The following is a 24844-nucleotide window of genomic DNA, read 5'->3' on the forward strand; positions in this document are numbered from 1 at the left end:
CTCAAAAACATGTATACATGTATCACAATATTTAACTATATTTGGCACTAATCTTAAATGGAACAGTCTCCATTAATGTCATTTTAGCCCAAATAAAAGATTTTATTTTTCTCTTAAAAAAAAAAATAATAATAATAATAATAAATAAAACCCTATTTTAGTATGATTTAATTCAATGAAACATTTTCCCCAAAATTCCGCAATACATAATGCAACTGTAATACAGTTATAAGAATCTATTTGTTGAGACACATTTATTTTTTTGGTATAAAAAAAAAAAAAAAAGCAAAAACACTACCATGATGTATACTTGATGTACCATGATGTAATTTAGTTTTAAATTAATTTAAAAACTATTTAAACAATTTTTCTTTGCATTATGGTAATGATATTGGCTCTGTATTATGGTATTGATAATTTTAGGAAAAAAATTATTAAAATTACGTCACAATGCAATTTTTCAGGGTAATCAATGACCTGGCCATTGAGAGTCTCAAGTGTTTGTATTTTCGTCAAATCAAGTCTTACATTGACTTTTTGATCATTTGGAAAACATTTACCGTCTAAAACATTTGTATCCTTCATCTGATTTTTATTTGAGTAATCTCAAAATACAGAGATAACTGCTCCCTCCATTAGAAAGATCTATTAACATATAAATTAAAAGCAGAATATTGGTTAATAAAATCTTGAATTCTCTTCAATTTTTTTGGGCTTAGGGGAACATCTGAAGGAAATCTCTAAAAAGATGCACGACATGAATGAAATTACCACTTAAATGGAGTTGGCTTTTCTGAAATCAAAAGAAAGTTCATACAGTGTACAGTCAAAAATGACTGAATAAACCAGTGTGAACAAATCCAACAGAAAAAAGTCATCCCAAATACAAAATGGGACGTTGACACAGTGCAAAATTGCTCACCACAACAATAAGCAACCTAAAAGCATCCATTTGCACTTCATATCGTCCACTCGGAGCGCATGCTACAGAACTATTCTTCACGTGAAGCTCTCCGTCAAAGTCTTTGGGTTTTCTGGACAAACTGATTTGATATTTTTTACTTTTTTGATATTTTTTTTTCATACAAACTAAAACACATTTTTCTTTGTTGTAATTTACAGGCTTCAATAAAACGTGTAAGTTGTTAAGACTAGGACGATTGAAACGTGTTCCTTAATTAAAATATCGCCCGAAACACCAACGCAACGTCTTTGCATCCCATAAGAGGACTTAGAAATAGATGACGTCCTCCTTGGCAGCTTCGTCGCTAACAGAGTACGAGAGGGTGGGCTGGGAGGTCTGGCTGTGTGTTTTGAGAACGGCGGGCGTGAGGCTAGATTGGGCGTCCGTGTGAGCATCTGGAGGGCTGAGGGAATCTGCAGGGCGAGGAAACCAAACAACAGGCATGTCATCTGGGTCTAATGGCGGTTTACACAGCAGGTTACGGCTCGTTCAGGCTCGGCTGGGAATGTCAGGTGCGGTTGTTTGTCTTACCTGAGTGCGAATGTTGAGGTTGGTGGGGGCTGATGGGCCGGCGTGCTTTGTGACCTTCATCCGAATCCCTTGATGACAGCTTGATGGGCAGCATCTGCTTCAGGTCTCCAGAAGCTAGGAAAAAGTGAAGACGGATTTAAGAATCTGCAAAATCATCACTCCAAAAGAACGTCATTTGGCGGCTGCAAACGGAGCAGTGCTAACCAGAACTGTTGGTGTGGTGTGAACTCCTGCCCTTCCCGCTCTTCTCCTTGCCCTTGCTGAGGGCGGCAAGTTTAGTCGGTATCTGCTGCTGGACGCTGCCCTGCTTGTGTAGCTGGTTGGTGGTGCTGATGAGGTGGATGGGAACCTCCGCCTTGGCCGGAAGGATGCTGCAGGAGCTCTCTCGGCGCGAGTGGACTTTGGGACGCTCCCGGTAGTCTGCCGGGGACACGGAGAGAGAGCTCCGCTGGAGTGACTTCTGAGGAAGCATCTGATCCCCTGCTCCACCGAGCACCAGCTCACCGTTGAAGCTGGAGGAACTGGAAAGCTAAAACACAGAGCAAAATGTTAATGTTAGCACCACACATGGATAAGCAGTTTCACACACAGAGGTTGATTAACATTTTAATTCATCGTGAGGATGAACCACAAGTGTACATTCAGGAAACATCACGATGTCTCCATCCAATCATTAATGAAACACTACCAGGACTAATCTGTGTAAATTCTTAAGCAACAAAACTGGATTTATGAACAATTGAGTTGATCGCAACAATATACACAGTGGATTTATGAAAGAAAGTGAAATGCATCAATTTACAAAAAAAAAAAAAAAGGATTTATACACATCTGAATGTAATAATTTACAAGCATATATTTACGAGTCGAACTGATTTGCAAATGACCGAGTTGAATGTGACATACACAATAGCAGATTCTTGGAAAACTTAAATGCAACAATTCACGCAATGCTTTTACAAAGAAATTGCATTCTAACGCAAGAGTATACACCGTAACATATCTGCAAAAAACTCTATTTAACACAATTTAAGGAAAAATGTTTTTGCAAACACTTGAACTGAATGCAACAATTTACACTAAAGGATTAACGAATTATTGAGCTGAACATACCAATATACACAATGGATTTACAAAACATTGTATTGCAACAATATAAGCAAAAATGGATTTGACAAAAACTAAATGTAGTAATTTACACAAGAATGGATTTACGAACAGATGAGCTGAACGTTATAAATATACACGACAGATTTACAAAAAACTGAATTGAATGCAACAACAATTTACCCAATAATGGCTTTATAAATGACAAATGTTGAACTGAAATGTAACTATTTATGGAAGAATGGATTTGCAAACAACTGAATCCAATACAACAAATTAAGTGGTATAAGAATGGATTTATGAACCATTTTTACACAAATTTACATGAAAATTTGTTGCACTGACTTCATTGGGACAATGTATGTCAAATGGATTTATTAAAGTGCCCCTATCATGGCATTTCCAACATTGCCTTTCATGCAGTGTGTAATGTAGCTGTAAGTGAATGCAAACGATCTGCAAAGTTTCCGAAAGTGCATGATAAATACAGTTATTGTCTCTCAAAATAAAAGAATAGACTCTGTACAGCCTGAAAGAGTCATTAGTAATTCAAATCCCAATTACGTGACAACACATTCCCACCTATGTTCCATTTTGGCTGGCTTCGAACTACTTGACTTCATCCACAAATACGTCATTTTATTGACGACTGCTTCTCTAATCTCTGGGAGTTTAACAAAGGATTCACAAAACACTTGCTCTTGAAAGATGAATCAGTACCCAGTTTACTTGGACCAGCTGGCTACACTGAATCACAACCTGTAAGAATGATAAATAATAGATGTTTATATACTCTATAGAGCATTCAAAATACGGAACTATGGCAGTGGGCGTATCATTTCTGACACACTGTACGTGGTAGACCAATCACAACAGACTGGGCCATCTGACCAATCAGAGCATAGTAGGGTCATGGCCGGCCCTCGAACAAATCGTTTGAAAAACACTGGAAAATTAGGTGATATTAAATGCATATTTTAAGAAAATATGTAAAGTATGAAAGTATCGTTTGACCTTATATGTAAACCTATTGTAGGAGACTCCCAAAACAATATTAGAAGTCTTACAAATGGCATAATAGGGACACTTTAATAACTACAAATAGTACCAACTACAGAACCTCAAATAACAGACAATATTGTTGCGATAAATCTTCAAATCAACTGTTATTCATTACTTGTAAATTACTTTGGATGAATGCATCTACTGAATAAATAAAGTATTAATGACATATTTTGGGCCATAAAGTTCGAGATGTAATGCCTGCATTTAAATTAAATGTGTTTCAACTTAGATCAGCTTTCATATTTGAGCATGACATGTAGGAAATACAGTCTGTTGAAGAATTTGGGATTTACAGGACAAAGTTCAATTTAAAACACATGCTGCTTTGCATGCAGAACAAAGATGTTTTATGTGCTCTTGAGCACACTTTGTCAACCAAGGCATAAAATGTATCACACTCTGAAGACAGCACCACATGAAAGGACTACGTCAAGCATAGGAGATTATTAATGCACATCAGCAGCTAACAGTTCGTGAGCGGCCTCCCTCCCAATCTTTTTCCTCTAAAGGACATGGTGTATACTCTTTGGAGGGATAGTCAACCTGGTGCAAGCAAGGCTTGCTCAAGGGCCCAACGGCGATTATGCAATTTTTGGGATGCATCTAGAAGCAAACATTGAAAATGTATGATAATTAACCGTGAAGTTATCAACACCCTTAGTTCATGGAAAAGATTGAATAATCATATAACTGTCCATCACATCTACAGTACTTAAAAATGTGAAAATACCCCATCATCTCCAAGCCTCAAAGATGTAACTGAAACTAGAGCCACCCTTCTGAGTCTGTACATTATGCTTTTGCAAGTCAGAATTACACCATCATATTTCCATAATTTCACAAAAAATGTTAAGGAGAACATCCAAACATTGGGAGGCGTTCCTCTGGGATCCTCAATCATCTAGAGCAGTGGTTCTCAACCACATTTCTGAAACCCACCCAATGCTGCATTTTGCATGTCAACTTACATGTCAACACATTTTCAACTTTAGTTAGTGTGTAATGTTGCTGTTTGAGCATACAAAAAAATCTGCAAGGTTACGAAGCTCAGAGTCCACTCGGAAAGGAGATATTCTCTTTAATAGAAAACACTTCTTTTGAATTACAACAAACAGCCCGATATAGAGCAGTGTTTCCCAACCCTGATCCTGGAGGCACCGCAACACTACACATTTTCAAACTCTTCCAAACCTCAAAGCATGTGTAATGGAAACAATCGTTCATTATGCTTCTGCAAGTCATAATTGTGCCACCTTGTTTCAAACTCTTTCTATATCAACTCATCAGCTCATTAGTTAAGACTCAAAGACTTAAATGGATGGCTCAGATAAGGAAGACATCCAAAATGTGTAGTGCTGGTGTCTCTCTCCAGACACAGGGTTGGGAAACACTGATCTAGAGATTGGAAAAGGCTGATATTCTCCAACTTGCCCGGGGCGACATCATCTTGAACCATCACACAGCATGGCCTTGGTGGAGCATGAGTAGTTTTCCCACATGGTGGGATCCCAGCACAGTTGCTCCATTGTTTCCAGTCCTAAAGGTGCCTTTAGTAAACATAAGCTCTCCAGAGCGTTGAAAATGCAAGGGGTGTGCAAGGCTTTCAGCACAAAGACTTGACTGACATCATATAAACAATTAAGATTGGCTGAATTCCAGGGCTGGTATTAATGAAAGGGTGCTGGCAGGTAATTATACGTTGCGGTTTTCCCAACTCAAGACTTCCCTGGATACTTAAAGCAAATATTCATTTGGAGAAACTCTGCTGTTTACGGGCTAGTTGGAAGGGCTCGCTGCTGGAAACGTGGCTCTTAAATCATGGTGCTAAATACCTGTTTTGAAGGATTGTTCTGGGTGTTTTTACCTCACAACGAAGCACCACAAATACAGATTCCCTGGAAACAGTAATGTGGAATGTATAAATCGGTCAAAAGCAAAATATACTCTGCCATAAAAAGTTGCCTTCTTTGTAACCAGAGGTCAAAGTTGAGGCTATATGAATGAGAGCGAGAGGGGGGAACACATGAAAGACCAAAATTTGACGTTATCTTAAGATCTGAGCCATGGGCTGTGTTCCAGTTCACTTTTAGACATGGACTTGTGAACTTCACTAAGCACTAACCCTCGGGGGAATCCCCGCCACCATTTTGAAGTGCGTTCTACTTCATCAAGTGGACAAGGAAAGTTTACATGGACATACCCTCAACCCATTGATTTTGACAGAGGGAGCGAGTCTGCTTTATATGCACACTTCAGGCCGCTCTGACAAAGGGATGTTAGTGAGTGAAGGGCATAAAAAAAGTGAACTGGAATGCACCCATGGTTTAACAAACGGGAGTGACTAAAGTATTGACAAAAGAACAGGTCTCGCCACAGGTCAAACAACCCCCAATATATCGGTCATTAAAGCTGACAGTGAGACGGATAATAAAACCATACAGTGCATAATAAAACTAGTCGAACGAATGGTGGAAATGCAAAACAAAGTCAAAGGAAACCGTAAAATCGTAAAAAACTAATTTGCCAAATCACGGACGTCAATGATGTTAGTCTCATTCTTTCATCTAACATTTAGTCAAAATTATGTTTTCAGGTCATAACAAACTGGCTCATTTGAAGCCAGAACTTTCTAGATAAACTGAAAAGCATATGCTTTCGCTTTCTGAAGCATCAATTCTGGAAACCATTGTCTTTGTCGTAATAAATCTCCACTATGTGGCGTATATTTGATCATGGTCTGTAGCCTGGCACCATGGGCAGACGGTTACTATGTACTGATAACCATTCTAACCTGAGAAAAGCCGAGATCACAGGAAATCTGACAAGGCCGGGCATGACCGGACATGCCTCCATGACCTCAAATACACACAATGAACAATGAAGCTGTGGCAACTTACTGTCAGGGTGCTGTCTGTGTCGTTAGTTCTTTTCAGAATGCTATATACAAATGTAAAAAACAACAACAACAACAACAACAAAAAAAAAAAATTCACTTTACAGGAAAGGGTCAGGATGTTCAAATAGATGTTTGTTGGGCTTGAATATTGAGCTTATCTAGATTTATATTTTGTTAGTGGTGGTGATAAAGGCAGTAAGTAAGAGATGTTAATTCTCTGGTAGGGTGTTTAACATTCTAAATTTTTTTTGCATGCTAATATTAACAGTAACGATTTGACGCTCAATTTTTTTTTACTTTTACATTTTTTAAAGTGGTATTTTAAATAGAAATCACACATTTTTACAGAAAAATTATATCATAATTTAAATGATAGATATTTATTTTAATTTTACAGTTGTACTATAATCAACTATTACTTTTCACCTTTTTTGCTTTAAAGTGAAAGTATATATACAGTATATTTTTACTTCTAGGTTTTTCAAAAATATTAAATTTACTTCAAAATTTCACGTTTAATTCAATGCATTACTTGTCAGTTGTTTTTATATATATATATATATATATATATATATATATATATATATATATATATATATATATATATATATATTGATACAACATTTTATATAATATTTTTATATATTTCTTGCATTTATATTATATCACATATTCATTACATGCATATAATTAAATATAATGTCTGCTGGGTAAAAATACATTAAGACATTACAGAGTAAAAGCATAAATCAAGATATAGATATAAATATATAATATATATAGATATATATATATATATATATATATATATATATATATATAAACACACATAATATTGTTAAAAGGTTGTAAATGTGAAAGTCACAGATCTCACCTGTTCAACTTCCTGTGCATACAGTGCTGATGTATTTGGCACGGTGTTGTGCTTCTTCAACTTCTTCTGTTGCTCTAATCGCTCTTTCTCTTTCTCAATGGCACGTGTGGACTCTCTCAGCCTCTCCAGGTCTTGCTGATATGTCTGCCTTTGCCTCTCGAGTTCCTGCCTCTCCTCGGCCAAACGCATCTCCAGTCGCTGACACTCCTCCTCGCGCTCCTTCAGCCGCTGCTCAGCCGCCTCCGCCTGCCGCCGGTGCTTCTCCCGATCCCGTTCCCAGCGTGCATGCTCCTGCCGATGCTGGTTCTGCAGCCTCTGGAAGTTGGCGAGCTCCTCGCGGTGCTTCTCCAAGTTGCGCTGCTTCTCCTGCTCCAGGAGCACGTCTGTGCCGCGGTTCCGGTTACCGGGACGGTCTCGCTCGGCGGTGAGGAGAGAGGCCCGCTGGAGCTCAATGTGACTGTCCTGCTGAGAGATTATGGCCTGAGGGGGAAAGAGACAGAAAGGACTTGATGTCTGGATAGTTGTTATGAGCATCTTGGTAATTAAGTCTTAGTTTAGCAAGATGCTTTGGTAAAGTAAGTCTGGTAAGAATGCAAATTTCATGAAATGTTAACCGAATAAAAGAATAAAGAAGCAAGCAAAAATGCAACTGAAAGGACAACAGAAGAAAAAGCTCAAAATAAACAAAAGCATGAAGAAAAAATAAATACAGAAAGAAATGAAACCAGGAGAGGTCAGAAGAAACAAAAGAATGAAAGAATGGACTGTCATAAAAAGAAACAAATGATAAAATCAATAGAACAAAAAAATTTGCAAAAGTAAAAAATACAGAATGCAACAAAAACAAAATGGCAAATAAATAAAAAAGGACAAATGAAAGAGAAAGAAATGACTGAAAACAGACAAAACAAAAACAAGAATGACAAAGAATAAACAGAAGAATGAAAGAAGAACGAACAAAAGACAAGGAACAAATAAAAGAGAAATAAATGAACAGTATAAATGAAAGAGAATAAAGCAAAAAAAATCAAAAGACAAAAGAAAAAAAATACAACAAGAATGAAGACAAAATAATAAAGAATTAGACAGTAAGAACTAAAAAAAAAGCAAATGAAAGAAAACAGCATAAATGAAATAAACAGAAACCGAAAAAGAAAAAAAATTGAACAAAAGTAAAAAAGAACAAATACAAAACCAAAAGAAAACGGCATAAACAAAAGAAAATGAATAACAGAACAAGCAAACATTTAAAGAACAAATAAGAGCAAATGGCCACAAAAAGAAAGCAAAACTGACAGAAAGAATAACCAAAAAATAAATATAAAACAAAAAAAACAAATGAAAAAGAACAAGAACAAATGAACAACAGAAGGAGCAACAGATCAAATTAAAAATGAAAATAAGAAAATGGACTAACAAACAGAAGAAATGTAGTTGTTTAAATACAATATGACCGACATTATGAACCTCTGAACAAACAAATGAGCACAGCATGAGAACCCGGATTCCTCTAAAGCAGATCATTAGAGATTACATGTGATGCATGTGTCTGAGGTTATGAGTGAGACGTGCGTGTGGTCATTCTGTTGTACCTGTAAACTGTACAGCCTCTGGGACAGCAGCAGCACTCGCTCATAGAACTGGAAAAACAGGAAGACACTGGGATGATTCGATATTCAGAGACATTATTCTCATCAGACACAATGCCACATTCCTGCCAAGTGAAGTACCGCTGCATTACAGTAACTGGCGATTAGGTGCGGTGAACGCAAAGGTTACCATCTCAAATATGTATTGAGAGGAGAGTGAGAAAATAATGTGCCTTTTATCCTAAAGTGAACAAAGTGAACTGTAATCCCTGATGTGTGCTCTTACCTCTGATTCCTGAAATTTACAGGTGGACCACATTTTGTGCACGCCGGATGAGGAGGCCTCGTCCTGAGAGAGATGACAGATTCAAATAAATTAAAAACATTTAAATCCGATAGCATCGTGTATATTAAGAAAAGCCCCCAAGTGAAGAAGATAATACAAAGACATTATCATGCATTACTTTATTCCAGCAAGTACATTTTATTAACAAGCATTATAGAAAAAAAAGAACAACACAGTTCATTTTCATTTATTACTCAACTTTAATTTCCTTGATTAATAATTCTTAACTGTATTTAAATTATATCCTTAAAATGAATCCTACTAGTAGGTATTATATACATTGCTAAATAGTTTCTTTATAAATTAGATTATGTATTAAACTATCATTTTTAAAAACGTACACTATACATTTTTTATCATTTAAAATGTACATATTACTAATATGTTAATATGCAAATTATAAAGTATTAAATTCTACATTTATAATACACACTACTATAAATAAATTAAACCATTATATACATTCATTATTATATATTTACTACAATAATATATATTTACTACAATAATATATATATATATATTTACTACAATATTATAATATATAATCTAATTATCATATCTATATCTTGACAGTGACTGGTATGAAAGTTTAAAACTGACAAAAGTGAATTTCCTGCCCAGAGCATCTGATGCCACTCCTCTCGTTTAGTAAACACAGACATGTTCCTATCATCTGTGGGACAAATGCCTGCATGAGTGTGTTCTCTCACCAACACATCCCGGTCCTGACAGGTGTACACCCGTTTGAGCTGCGGATCAGAGCTGGCCCGCTGACTCCTGTCCCTGGACCTGCCGGCTGCTCCGGGAACCTTCTTCTTAATGCTGCCGTCTGATTTAACACACAAACACAACTGGTTTACAAACTTATACTGGAGAGGTACATAGTAGACTGCACAAACCAACCATATTCTATAACACAGGGAGCTTTGTGTAATTAAGTAAAAAAAAAAAAATATATATATATATATATATATATATATATATATTGTATAATTTAAAAACCCTCTGGCAACATCTGACACACTATTTTTAACATAATGAGGAGAAACATACTATCTTGCCTTCTGTATAGCACAAATAGTATGTAAATTGGGATGAACAGCTGTTAAAATATGAAATTAAAAATGGAAAGTTAAGGTGTAGGCTCTCCTTGTATTTGCTCATGATTTATCTACTGTATTGTAAGGTGCTTTGGTAAAAAAGTGTCTGGTAAGAATGTAAATTTTACACAATGTAAACGGAAAGCAAGCCAGAAAGAACAAAAGTCAGAGAACAAAGAAATAAAAGAAAGCATCAATGGTTAGAGAGAAATACAGAAAAAAAAAAAAAAAAAAGACAAAAAAAAAGAATGAAAGGAAAAAAAAAATTAAAAAGGTAAAAAAAAAAAAAGAAAAACACAAAAACAATAGAAAGAACGAAAGGCCACAAAAGAACACTGTCATAAAAACAAACAAAACAGTAAGTAAATAAAATAAAAATTAAAAAAAACAAACAAAAAAAAAACAAAAGAGAAAAATAAGCAAAAATGAAAAAAGACGACAAAAAGAGCAAAGAAAAAAAAAATATACAATGAAATGAAGAACGAAAAACATTTTCAATATACCGGTATTATAATTTTACACAAACTAATCGTAATCTTGTCTACTGCATAGTGCAGATATTACATTACGCAAATTGGGATGCACAGCCTTTAAAACATGCAGTGAATATGGATTAAAAAGATTTCAAATCATGTAGCGATAATGAGTCTTAAGTCCTGCCAACTAATCCCCATTAATGCAACATGTCTAATCACAAGTATTGACTCTTACTCTTAGGCAGTATGCTAGGAATGCTATCGTAGCCGCCAAAGGTGTCTGCTCTGCGTGGCAGCGAACTCAAGGATGGACTCTGGTTCCCCTCAGTCTGTGGAGATGATTCCCGATCTACAGATGCAAGGAGGTTCTGCAGGTTCTCCGCTACAGAAACACAGATTGGTTCTCAGATGACCTAGTTTACTAGCAGTTGGAAGATTAGGTCATGACATCATCAGAAGCTAACTCATCCTGATGTGTTACCTTCAGTAATGGCTCCTTTGAGCAGCTGCTCTCCCTGCTGGAGGTCCGTGGTGTCGCCCCGCAGCAGCAGACGTGAGCGAGAGCTGGCGTCCTCCAGACCGGACACAGATTCAGCCAGCTCTGCAAACAACTGCAGCTTCTCCGTGAGGCTCTGGGCGATCTGAGCATCCTTCAACGTCAGGCGATCTACAGAAAATGAGCCGCAGATGAAGGAAAATGTGTTACGGAGACAAAATCATTGATCTAAACAGAAGAACATTATAAATGTCATAGCACAACATAATGATATATATATATATATATATTTTTTAGGATTCATTGATGAAAGTTCAAAATAACAGCATTTACAAAAAAATTACATTTGTTTATTTTAACAAATTTTGTCAATTTTAATCAATTCAATGCATCCCTGTGGAATAAAACTATTTATTTCTTTAATAAAAATATTACTGACATCAAACTTTCAGATGTAATGAGCGATTTTCAAATATAGAATTATAATTAACAAACCTAACTATATATTCATATAAACACACACACATTTATGAAAGTTAATATTACATTAATACAGTTATAATATTATTAATATATAATATTAAATATCATATATAGTTAAGTATATTACAATATAATATGTATAATACATAATATTACAAACATATGCACGTAATTATTTTTGACAAGAGACTAGATTTGCAAGATTTCGGTATGAAAATCTTTTATCAAAAAGAATTGTAATATTGTAATATACTAAACTATATGATATTTTATATTATATATTAATAATAATATAACTGTATTAATCTAATATATAGTAATATTAACTATCATAAATGTGTGTGTGTGTTTGTATAAATGTATAGTTATTTTTGTTAATTATAATTATAAAATAAGTGCGCCCTCTAGTGACAAAAGTTCCTTCAAAGCTCCAAAAAATAAATGAATAAATAAATAAAATTTCTTCACCACACATCAAACAAATCATGATTGTCCTCACAAAAGAAACAAGTCACTTGTGATGTTTTACCTTGAAACTCTCGGAAGCGGGCGACTCTGGCTTCCTCTTCCTCACTAAACAATCTCTCTTCTATATGTGGACAGCTGATGGACAGGAACCGAGGAGGAACATTTAAAAAACAAAATAAATGCAGACAGAAGTATATACAGACACACATGTGATTATAGACTGACACAGACCTCTCTCCGGCCTGACGAATGTGGGTGATCCAGGTGTTGCGGTCTTCTTTTGAGCTCGTGTGGATTTCATACATCTCCGGTTCGTTAGATGAGGCGCAGATGAGGAACATGGCCCGCTCCTCGTGTGCCACCTCACGCACAATCAACTTCTGCAGTGAAATAACGGAAGGCTTGTTGTCCTAGAGGAAAACAAACATGGATGAGTGCATTCAGATGAACAGTTTCTCATCTTGTACAAACTAAAAACAAAGTGCTTGTACTCACCACGGTCGAGAACACGTATCTCTGATCTTTTTCTTGCAATAAGACGAGAACATCAGTAAGAAGTAGAGCTAGAATATCTGCAACGGAAGAATCCCAAATTTCAACTCAACAGACTTCTCAGACTTATTAAAACCTATATATATGAGATTGCAAGAAAAAATATTTTCAATGCTTTTTGCATTCTGTCTTAAAAGGACCACATTCTCTTACGAAACTATTGTGTTCTTTTGCAAAAGTATTGCTTTCCCTTGAGATATCTTGTGTCCGCTCTTAAAATTGTTGCATTTTCACTCATAACATTTGGATTTCTTTTGCAAAGCAATTACATTCTCTCCCAAGAAATGTTGCAATCACTCACAAAAGCACTGAAGCATCATTTTTCCTCTTTGTATTATTTATATCATTAAAGTTTAGCAAGCAAATGCAAAGGTTTTCAGGGGAATGCAAAAGAATGCAAAATTATTTTTGAGGAACATAAATCCTGTCTCTGATGGGCTCCATACTTTGGAAATTGTGGTTCTCACAGTACCTTTAAGTCGACCAGATGCGGCTTTCCAGTTGACCATGCCCTCGTACAAGAGCTTGCGGCGGCCCTGAGAAAGGTCCTCCTTCCGGAAAACACGTCCGTCTTTGATTTTCCCCAGTGACTTGGGCTCCATCTTGGAGACGATCTCCCTGAGCCGTGCTTCCTTCTCATAGAGATTGACCTGGGAGTCCACCTGAACGATGGCGTCTTTGATTAGACTGAGAGCTTGCGCTAATCCTTCATGTTCCTCTGTCCCAGCTGGAATGAGAAGAAAGTGTTGAGAACCTTGCAAATCCAAAATATCTGGAGAGTTTCACTGGACTGCAACATCCAACCTTCTGTGTTCTGCAGGATGCGTTCCAGAAGAACGGGATACTTGGTGATTCGCTGTGTCACCAGCAAGATGCACTCTGGTATGCCTAACCGCCGCACTATTGACAGATTACTGATTTTCTGAAACACAACAAGGGGAGAAAAATGATTCAGAGCGATGCTGAGGAAATGTTAGCAACTTATGTTGAGACAGTTAAGATCTCCACATACTCTCATGAGGTTCTGGAACTTCTTGTTGCTCTGCAGCTGCTCTTTGTAGTAGTTGACTGCTTCAGTGTGCCGACTGCAGAAATCCCCATAACTTTCCTTCATTCGCTCTCCAAGCTCTCCGGAAAACTAAAACAAAACACGAGCAAAATAATGTGACAATAGCATGCTTGAAGCAGGAAGTAAAAGACGGGAAATGTGAAGCAGGAAGTGTAGGCCGGGAAATGTGAGGCAGGAAGTGTAGGACAAAAAATGTGACAACAGCATGTGTGAAGCAGGAAGTAAAAGACGGGAAATGTGAAGCAGGAACTGTTGGCCGGTAAATGAAAAGCAGGAAGTGTAGGACAGGAAATGTGACAACAGCATGTTTGAAGCAGGAAATGAAGAACAAGAAAAGAGACAACAGCATGTTTAAAGCAGGAAGTGTAGGCCAGTAAATGTGAAGCAGGAAGTGTTGGCCAGTAAATGTGAAGCAGGAAGTGTAGGACAGGAAATGTGACAACAGCATGTTTGAAGCAGGAAATGAAGAACAAGAAAAAAGACAACAGCATGTTTAAAGCAGGAAGTGTAAGCCAGGAAATGTGAAGCAGGAAGTGACAAACAAGAAATGTGACAGCACATTTGAAGCAGGAATAAAAAGACGGGAAATGTGAAGCAGGAAGTGCACAACAAGAAATGTGACAATAGGATGTTTGAAGCTGGAAGTATAGGCCAGGAAATGCGACTATAGGATGTTTGAAACACAGAAAATATGAAAACAGCACGTGCAAAAGGGAAGTCGTGGCCTAATGGTTGCCGCAGCATAAATGGCTGCCCACTGCTCCGGGTGTGTGTTCACGGTGTGTGTGTGTTCACTGCTGTGTGTGTGCACCTTGGATGGGTTAAACGCAGAGCACGAATTCAGAGTATGGGTCACCATACTTGTCACGTCACTTTCAAAGGAGGAAGTAAAACAGGAAATGAAGCGCAGGAGGTATGAACCATAATGTATGACAACTGCAGGAAGGAGCCGGCGAAAGTGCAATAACAGGATGTGTGAAGTAGGATGTGTTATACAGGAAATCTGAAGCAAGAAGTGCAAGACAGGAAATGTGAAGCAGGAATTTCAGGGAAAAAAACTGAGAGATCAGAAAATATGACAACAGCAGGAAGTGTGAGGCGTTTTTGATTAAGCATAAACTGGAAATGTGAAGCAGGAAGCATAGGGCAAAAAGGTGACAACAGGAAGCAGGAAATGTGAAGCAGGAAGCATAGGGCACTAAATTTAGGGCACGCACCTGGGATATAAGGATATCTGAGAGTTTATGGATGGCATAGTTGCATTCGCTGCCAGGCTGCAGGGACTCTGCGCGACGCTCCCGGAGACGGGACAGGAAGTGGCTATGCAGCTCCAGCAGGCTGTCCAGCCGGGGAAACAGACAGTCCAGCCTCCTGTCGTCCAGCTGTAGTGCCTCCCGCAGTTCTCGAGCATAAACACGGAGCATGATCTTGAGTGTCCGCACGTGGTGTATCTCTGTCTGGATGAGCTCTGGAGGAGACAGGAACAACTTTAGAGAAAATCTGGAAAAACACTTTCTTGAAGTTCCCAGTGCAGTGTGGGTAGGTAAACATCACTGACCATATATAACATCCTGTCTCTTCATCATTTCCTTCGAATATTTCTTTAAGAAGTGCTGATCCACAGCCAGACTCCAGGACTCCACCTCGAAATCTTGTGTGATGGCTTCCAGTTCCCCTCGTACATTGGTGTAATACGCATCTGTGCACAATAATGATAACGCTCTACATATTCACTCAGATCCTCAGTACAAAGTATTACCCAATGCTTTGCCAAACACTATATCATACGTTCTGGGTGTTCTCAATGTTTCGGCTTTGAAAATCAAGCCCTCACCTTCAACGATGAGAGGTTCGGGTATCGTGGAAGCGAGAGACACAGTATCGTCAGCGGGACGCTTTATTCTGAATGCGTCGACTTCATCCATCTCTCCTGTGATAGAGCTGTCAGAGAACATGAGCATGCAAACGCTGCAGTGATTATCAGGGAGAATTAAAAGGAACATTCTCTATTTCGGTTTATTCAGAAGTCTCACACTTCTCCTCAACCCTAACTGCAACATGATCAACAGTAATAAAAACACTAACGCAAAGACAGAAACGTGTGTTCTAGATGTTACATTTTATGATAAATCAGTGTAGTTAAAAGTATTGAGAATTAAAGTCAATAAATACAAATAATAAAAACAATAAATGTCTATTAAAAAGTATATTTATTAATAAATGAATTATATTAATTTATAAAATAGTGTGTATCATAATTGTTAACTAAACTGTTAACTAAAACCAACATTTCTCATTTTTGTTTAGTTTTCATTGAAACACTAAAATAACAAAAAATTAAAAACTATAAATACGTAAAAAACCAAAAAGATGATGAAACCAAACAACAAAAGTATTAAAACAACTAAAATTAAAGTGAAAACAGAATATATAAAATAGAATGATTAAAAACTATAATAGAATATTAATGAAACTAAAACAGAAATGTAATTGTATAATTTAATCAAATATATATTAAATAATAAACACAATACGTTATGTGTATTTATATTATAATAAATATATTAAACTATAAATATTATTAAATTCATATATTTACAAATAAATATTATAGTGCCATGTTAAAATCATGGATGCACAATATATTGACAAGTATATGCGTAATGTGTGCTTTTTTTTCCACAATAACAAAAAATTATTGTTAGTCAAATCACACCTATTTTATATTTGGATGACATTTTATTTCAGTAAACATTAAAAGCTTAAGAAGTTATAAAACCAGGTGAAATGTATACATTTATAGTATTAATATAAATTTATACATGACTTTCAGTCTTGGTCATAATATATATAAAAAAACAAGGTTTTTCACACTGGTGCATCCCAATATGTAGCAATTCAATATTTTGTCATGTTTATCGTTGAGCTTGTGTAAGCCACAGCATGTCTGACTGCAGGCACACAGGACTCACCTGCTGCTGTTGTTGTGGCTGACTGTAGGGTTGCTGGAGGCGGCTGGTTGGGTGTTGTGTCCTCTGGGTGGAACGGTCATACCTGAAGCACAGCGAGACGTCCGGGACGAGCCATCGACGGGGGTCAGGGCAGAGCAGGGGTCCCTCAGAGCTGCAGAGAAACGAGACGGCTCATTGCGGTAGCAGTGCCTCAAAAACGAGCGAGGCATCGAGTCGAGGAAGCGGCAGGTGAGTAAGTCACGATGGAGCAGGACTCGAACCCCGAGCCTGCGGGACAGACCCCAGGAGACAGGGACATGAGGGCTCTTCCTCTGAGAACCACGGACTCTGGGTAAAGCCAGTGCCATGGTGCCTGACTCTACACTGGAAACACTGAAGTAGAGGAAGACGGTGGGCTTTATAAAGTGGAGAATCTAGAATCACACATGCGCCTTCCCTTCTCGCCTCCCTCCCCTCACTGTCCTGTTGAGCCGGAGGATGTTTTGATGAACAGACGAGGGTCTGTGTCTCACCGTCAGATTAGTGTGAGCATATAAACCATTATCATCTCCAGAGAGAACCTGACAGCTAATGAGCAATAATAATTTGTTCTTATATATATATATATATATATATATATATAGAAATAAAATTATATGTAGAAATATTAATAGATTCAGCTTTATTAGGCTATGCAGCAAATAAAAAAAAAATCCTATAAAATAAAAAAATTTAAATGCTGCATTTGTTTAATAAAATTATAAACATGTAGTAGTAATAATAATAATAATATGAAAACAAGGCAATAATATAATAATAGCATATTCTTAAATAATGTTTTTATTTTTAGAAATATCTATAAATATTATATTTTAATATTATTTCAAAATCTGAATGAATTTAACTTTATTAGCTGATGCAGTAAATTAATCAAACAAACAAACGAAGCAAATTCTGCATCCATATAAAAAAATAACAATAAACAAACATAATAATAATAATAACAATAATAATATATTATGATCTAATGTGTTTAATTTTTACAAACATCTATTTATGTATTTTTATATGAATATATAACTGTTTATATTTTTATATGAATATATAACTGAATTTCTTTAGCCTATACAAACACATTATAAACAAACATTTAGAAGTACTTCAAAATTGAAAAAAAAAACTATAATAAAAATAAAACTTATATTTATGTATTTTGTGTTTTTTTAAATAATTTTAATATACATTTAAATTTTTATTAATTTGCCTAGTAAATAATTTATTTTTTACCCTATAAAATTTCTAAGGAAAAAATAATTAATTTCATCAATTAATTAATACATTTTTTATGAACATGACAAAAACTACAGGTCTCAAAATTCAAGCTATCCGATCTCCGCAGCAATAAAAATGCAAAATGACCAATATTCAGCTGTAGCCCCTTTATGCAATTAAAAGAAGATGTGCTTCCAGAAGGCTCTGAGTGAAGCAGGACATTTCACAGATGTTTTCCGCTGGGAGGTGAAGCATTACAGGCTTCATCCGCACTTCTTAAAGCAATTAGCACCTCGGCCGCGGTCACCGCAGGAGCTGTTTAAAGAGACGGCCAGAGCTCAGGAGTAACTCACCGCACTGCACAACACTAGCAAACTACACGTGGTCTGTGAACAGAGGGTTATCTGCTTTATTTCATGTAACAACCTTACAAAACCACAAGATCAGAATGGCTGGGAAGGAAAAGCTACCATCAACTTACTTGAAATGCTACTCTTCTACTACTACTAAGTACAATGGTGAATTGTGTCCATTTTGTCCAAGCCACAGCACGAGCAGTAAATCTTGATCAGATTTGTGGGGTAATTAATTGGAGAAGCGTGATTAACCTCTTAAGTGCTTCTCTGAGTGAAGGTGAAAAGGAGAACCTTAATTTGCTCTCAGGGGACTCCCATCAGCATCTGCTGCCCAGCGTCCATTAAACAAAACAAGCTCCGCGTGCAGCTGCCAGACTGGACTAAACCGCAGATTAGCAGAGGAAAAACGGAGAGAAATCTTGTTTTTGAGATCATTTACTGGTGCTTATTAACCGGTCACATCTCACTTGTTGTACATTCTGTTTTGTAATACTGTATTGCATGCCAGTGTTGTTATTGTAAATCAGAACTACAACTATTTAAAATGATTTTTTTTATTTGTAATTAGGCAGAAATAAAACAATATAAATGTTAGATGAAAAACTTCAATGAAAATCAATAATGGTATGCTATGCAAACTAATTGAAATAAAATGTTTACGTTGAAAAAATACTAAAAATAAAAAACTAAACAATATAAAACAACAACATAATTACAAAAACTAAAATGAAAAAAAAAATGAAAAAAAAAAAAAAATATGAAAATGAAATTATTTTTAAAAGGCTCAATCAAAACTTTCATAAATATTAGAATAGTATAGAAATAAAACTAAAATAACACTATTGCACACGTAATTAAACACACTCAGCAAAAACGTCCATTCTTTCACAAAAAAAGTCAATTTAATGAACCGATTCATTCGAGTTAATAATTTAAATAACCAATTCAAAAATTATTTACTCGCTTAAAAATGATTCACTGACTCAAAAAGGATCTACAGATAAATAAATAAAAATTTTATCAATTCAATTTACAGTCAAATTATGATTTTATAGACAAATAATAACAATAATAATAATAATAATTATACAAAATAGCCGTAATATGTGATCAAATTCTATCATTCATGACTAGGTTTTCTGGATTTATTGATAATATTTAGAGTAAATTATTTGTTGTTACAGTACTTTTACAGGGATTCGCATTATTTTGGTTTAGGGGAAAAAAAAAGGATTTGATTGAGGAAATAAATTAATAATTCATAACCTGATTTAAAACCACAATATTAACCCCATAACCTTTTTCAAAAGGGTCTTGACTCTAGCTTAACTACTTTCATTATGATTACTTTTACAAACATTTACTACAAAATTGTTTCCAAAAGACTTTAGCATCAACATGCCATCGTTTCAGTACGATATGATAAAATCCAAACACATTAGATTATCCAATCATTGATCATCAAATATAACACGAAACTAAAAACTTCTTACCTTGACTGTGTGACTGAGCTGCTGCGTTTGACGTCTTCTGCACCGAGTGAAAAAACAAACACAGTTTTACGAACACAGTTTATCATTTACACCCTACAGAGAAGATCAACTCTTCTTGATTCAAAGGAACTCCGTGTGAGAACTCAGTGTGAACGCGTCTTACCTTGTTTTTGCTGCTGCACTCGGGCAGCAGGTTCTTGCAGCTCTTGTGGACGTTGACGGCGCAGTCTGATGTCCAAACACAGGTCACAGCGGCGGAGAGAGGGACAGGTTAGTGCGCTCATCAAAACCAGTTTATCAGACTGTCCCGTGAACTGAATTTACATGTGAAGGGGAGGACTTGAAGAACGGGCGAATGTTGTAATGCTGCGGGACAGTTATGTTTCACAACACTTTTCTACTTTTCAATGTTCTAAACGCATTAATACAGTCAATCTGGTAGGTATTTGTATTTAAAAGCATAATCAGATAAACAACAAAGTGTTTTTTCTCCATAATGTTGATTTCTGCTACAAGACCACCTGATAACGCCAGCAAATAAACTATCTGTGCATGTTTGTTGGGGGTAGAGAGCTTTCAGAAGTGTTCGTAATCCATTCGAAAGATCCCTGCGGGACATTTTCCACTTTTCACCACAGAAAGGGACTGATTCTATCCATTTAGCCACAAACCTAAATAGAAACGCAGCAAACTGAGGGTCTGATCAATGTCTGCTGCTTCACAGGACCTCACTGACATCAGACTAACTTCACGTTATACAACAGAACTTCAAGACACTTCGTTCCACAGAAACATGAAAACTGACAAATATGTAACATCAAATCTCAATTTGTAGCTTTTAGTCCATGTCTATTGATTTTGAGGACATTTATGTGGACGCTAGAGTGAATGTTGAATTTCCAGCAGACATTTTAATTCTTTCTGTACTAGTTCGCCATGCCATATAAATTTGTCAAACAAAATGCTCTCAAAAATGAAAATGTCTTTCTATTTCATACTAACTGCTAGCATAAAGGCATAATATGTTACTTGGATAATTATTCATAAGGAGGTAAGAAATGTGTAGCTTAACAATTAAGCAGTTTAAATAATTTTTCCACTGTATTATTTAGATAACGAAACCACTCTGTATAAACAATAGTATGAATAATAATAAATCTACTACTAAATTGTAAGTTATATTCAAATATTCATAATCAAATACTTGATAAGACTTTCATAATAATTATTTGCACAGTTGCAATTTTTATATTATTATTTCCAGAAGAAAATTGTAGAAACAGTTTTTGTTAAAGCATCATTTTCATTTAGTGATTGTGTCAAAAAACAGAAAAGAGTAAATAAAATAAAGAAGTAAAAAATAATTCACTTCTGTTGTCCATATCAGTTTTTGGACATAATCCTAGCATAAATAAAAATATATAGATTAATGACACTAATAATAATAATAATGTTTAATTGTTATCATATTATATATTCATATTTGACATTATTATTTCACACACACACACACACACACACACACAAAAACAGAATAAAAAAAAAAACTTAACATGTTTTCCATATCAGTTATTAAATAATTTCATATTATAATTATTATATTAGAATATGCATGCATTATATTATATATTATGCATGAATAATAATGCATATTACTAAAAAAATGATCTAAGTATAATCACAAAAATGAATCTCAGTAGATCTTTATTCTTTAATAATCATTGTTATCGAATTATAAAAAAAAAAGTAATATATTTAAAATTATTTTTAAAATGTAGAATAATTAACACTTTTTTTAATGGTTGAGAAACATTAACAATATATTCTATAATATAGCTAGCAGATTACATTTAAATAAGTTCAAATAAACCCTTTGAAATCTAGTCAGACCAGCATTTTAGCAATTCAGCAAATCACTTTGATTCTTAATAATAAATGTGTCAATGACTAACATTAAGGAAGTCCAGAGAAAGGCTTTAATCAAAGATCAAGATCAAGTGGACGTCTAATGACTTTCTGAAAACAGAACAGGAACTCGAGCTCCCTGAGGATCATTCATAATCCTGTTATCACATCACATGATCCGCTCGCTGGAATGTGAACGTAGGGGTTTTTAAGAAGCGTGACGTGTGGTTATTTAGCTCACGCTCTGAAAAACACCTAAAAACCAGCTTGGGTCAGCAAACCTGGGACATCAAAGCGCAGCTTCCGAGGAGCCGACGGGACGGGTGCACCTGACAGCGCTCAGATACGAGGAGGGGGACAATCTGGACACAGACTCACTGAAGTGAGCGACTGCTGCCAAACGCAATTAGCAGCATGTGACCGTCCAGCTTAAGAACAGCTCCATCAGGACAGGAGGATCCCAAACACCATTACTCCTCCAAAAACAGACTTAAAGTGCCTACAACAAAGCCACAAGACTCTTGAAGTATTAAATGACTCGCACTTGTTGTTTCCAGCTACATGAATCTTTTACTTCTGAATCACAAAATAACACATTTCAGGTTCAGAACAACACAAGGCCGGATAACCTATTAATAAGATAGGATGTAATATTCAACACACTGTCGCATTAAAAATAGAAATGTAATGTTAAATTAGAACTAAAATATCCAAATCTTTGAATTTAAGGCAAGCGTTACTAATACTATTCACTTTTACCAGACAGTATTTTCTCGCCAGATTTCAAAACAAATTTACATAAACATTCATAAATAATTATAATAATAATGTTAATAATTTAAATATGCATGTCTAATATAGTATAATCATAATTTAGTAATAATTTAATAATCCAATTCAAACTTTCAATAAGAAATAATTACAACAAACAATCCAACATCTGTAGCTGCACAAAAAAGAATCTGCATTGTAAACAGAAACGTCAATAATAATGTAAATAATAATAATAAATGTGATGATGAATAATAAGTTATAATAAATACAATTATAACTTATTATAAATTAAATATATATATACGTATATATTAATTGTTTTTGCTTTTTCACAATACATAAATGATCATACTACCAAAGACAGATGTATTGTGAATTTTTTAAGCTATTAATATCCATTATTAAAAGAAATTTAGCGATATAAATGTTAAATGAAAATATGGTATGAATTATCATGTACACTTACTACTGACAAAGTATATTTTTTATTAAAAATATATACATTTATTAAGGTTTATTTCTGTTTTTGGACAGTAACAATGCTGATTATACTATAAAAACTGACAGCTGTATTGTGGTTATTTTAATTTATTATTATGAATAATAATAATAATAAACATTACATAGACTGTAATAATGTATTATATTACATTATATACAGTATTATTTAATAGCACAATAAAAAATAAATTCATTGTTAAATCAGAACATAAATGTATTTACAAAAAGCAATGAATTCGTATCGTTTTATATTTCATCACAATCACACAAAACTAAACACAATGGCCAGCTGACCTCTGAACCAACAACGGAGCAATCTTGAGCTATTTTAACGCAACTGTCATTTAAAAAGTTAAAAAGAGCCACCTGTACCTGAACATTTACCTGTGTGAAGTTAAAAAGCAGCCGTTTGTAAAGAGTTTGAACGTGTTTTAGCGCCTCTGTGTTTATTAGCGCTGTTAGCAAACACCTGTTACTCTGAACACACTCACCGTTTATGACGCAGTGGACGCGCGTTACGACCTCGTGACCTCAAACATCACTCAAGGTACTATGACAGCCGCACAAAAACACGACACATCACCTGGCAACCTAAAAAAAAAACAGCGCTAACCGCGACTGCTGTATGTAACGTTACTGTCCCAGCACTGCGCCGCGCGGCATTCTGGGACAAGACTGGAGCATTCCACACAGGCTGAGTCCCAAATTTAAAGAGACAGGCGCGGTTTTGGAAAGTTTGGAGTGGTTTGAATTTTCAGCGTGAATGTGAGTCAGTAAATAATAAAAGAAATACGGTAGTGAAATCGATTTGTCACGTTTTACGCTAGATGCTCTTTCTGCTGCAACCCAACATGCAACCCCAGTGCTGAGACACACAATATAAACAAGCATATATTTGATCATTTCCGTTATGAATGGATACAATTAAAAAAACAATGGTTGTGTGGTTTTATTTTTTACAAATATATATTTTTAAAAATACATATATATTCAGCCAGCCATCCATCCAAGTATTTTTTTATTATTTAATAGAATTTTTTTTTTTTTCAGCCTAGTTTTGGATACTATCTATGTATAGCTTGGTCAACATACTGCAGAACTGTATTTAGTGTATGTAGGATTGCACTAGTGTTTCTTTTTCTTTCTTAAAAAAAGAAAAAAAAAGAAGAAGAAAAATCCAGTTTTTAAAATGTATAAATAAAACATTAAAAAAATAGTTTATAATAATTAATAATAATAATAATAATAATATATTATTATTAATATTATTATTTAATATAATTATAATATAATAATAATTATTATATAATATAATTATATAATAATAATAATAATAATAATAATAATAATTATTATTATTATTATAATAAAACATTTAACAAATATTTTATTGGTGTGCAGAAGATATTTGTGATCGTTTTATGGATTTTGGAATTTACTTTCTATTTTTTTGTGTTGTAATTTAAATATAGAATACAATACACACATATCAAATATAAAATCATTCTATCTATCCACCAATTTAGATAACTGAAAATATAAAAACAATATTGAAAATAAATAAATATAGGAT

General features: G+C 35.1%; 1 protein-coding gene across 1 annotated transcript in view; it reads right to left on the reverse strand.

Annotated features, from left to right (window-relative positions):
- Nucleotides 1-455: 455 nt before the first annotated feature.
- Nucleotides 456-24844, reverse strand: part of LOC132131095 (rho guanine nucleotide exchange factor 18-like) — a 36482-nt gene continuing 12093 nt past the window's right edge. The window contains exons 11-31 of the mRNA XM_059543030.1: nt 20255-20319; nt 20092-20128; nt 16992-17142; nt 15854-15960; nt 15578-15718; nt 15237-15487; nt 13963-14088; nt 13755-13872; nt 13423-13677; nt 12894-12970; nt 12630-12808; nt 12460-12533; nt 11433-11618; nt 11187-11333; nt 10086-10204; nt 9313-9375; nt 9030-9077; nt 7438-7917; nt 1700-2024; nt 1496-1609; nt 456-1377 (exon numbers count right to left, since the gene is read on the reverse strand). Of these exons, the coding sequence (XP_059399013.1) occupies nt 1232-1377; nt 1496-1609; nt 1700-2024; nt 7438-7917; nt 9030-9077; nt 9313-9375; nt 10086-10204; nt 11187-11333; nt 11433-11618; nt 12460-12533; nt 12630-12808; nt 12894-12970; nt 13423-13677; nt 13755-13872; nt 13963-14088; nt 15237-15487; nt 15578-15718; nt 15854-15960; nt 16992-17142; nt 20092-20128; nt 20255-20319 (3209 nt within the window). The 3' untranslated portion in view covers nt 456-1231. The remainder of the gene's footprint in view (nt 1378-1495; nt 1610-1699; nt 2025-7437; nt 7918-9029; nt 9078-9312; nt 9376-10085; nt 10205-11186; nt 11334-11432; nt 11619-12459; nt 12534-12629; nt 12809-12893; nt 12971-13422; nt 13678-13754; nt 13873-13962; nt 14089-15236; nt 15488-15577; nt 15719-15853; nt 15961-16991; nt 17143-20091; nt 20129-20254; nt 20320-24844) is intronic.

Source organism: Carassius carassius, chromosome 48, assembly GCF_963082965.1.
Source record: "Carassius carassius chromosome 48, fCarCar2.1, whole genome shotgun sequence".
Taxonomy (NCBI): Eukaryota; Metazoa; Chordata; class Actinopteri; order Cypriniformes; family Cyprinidae; genus Carassius; species Carassius carassius.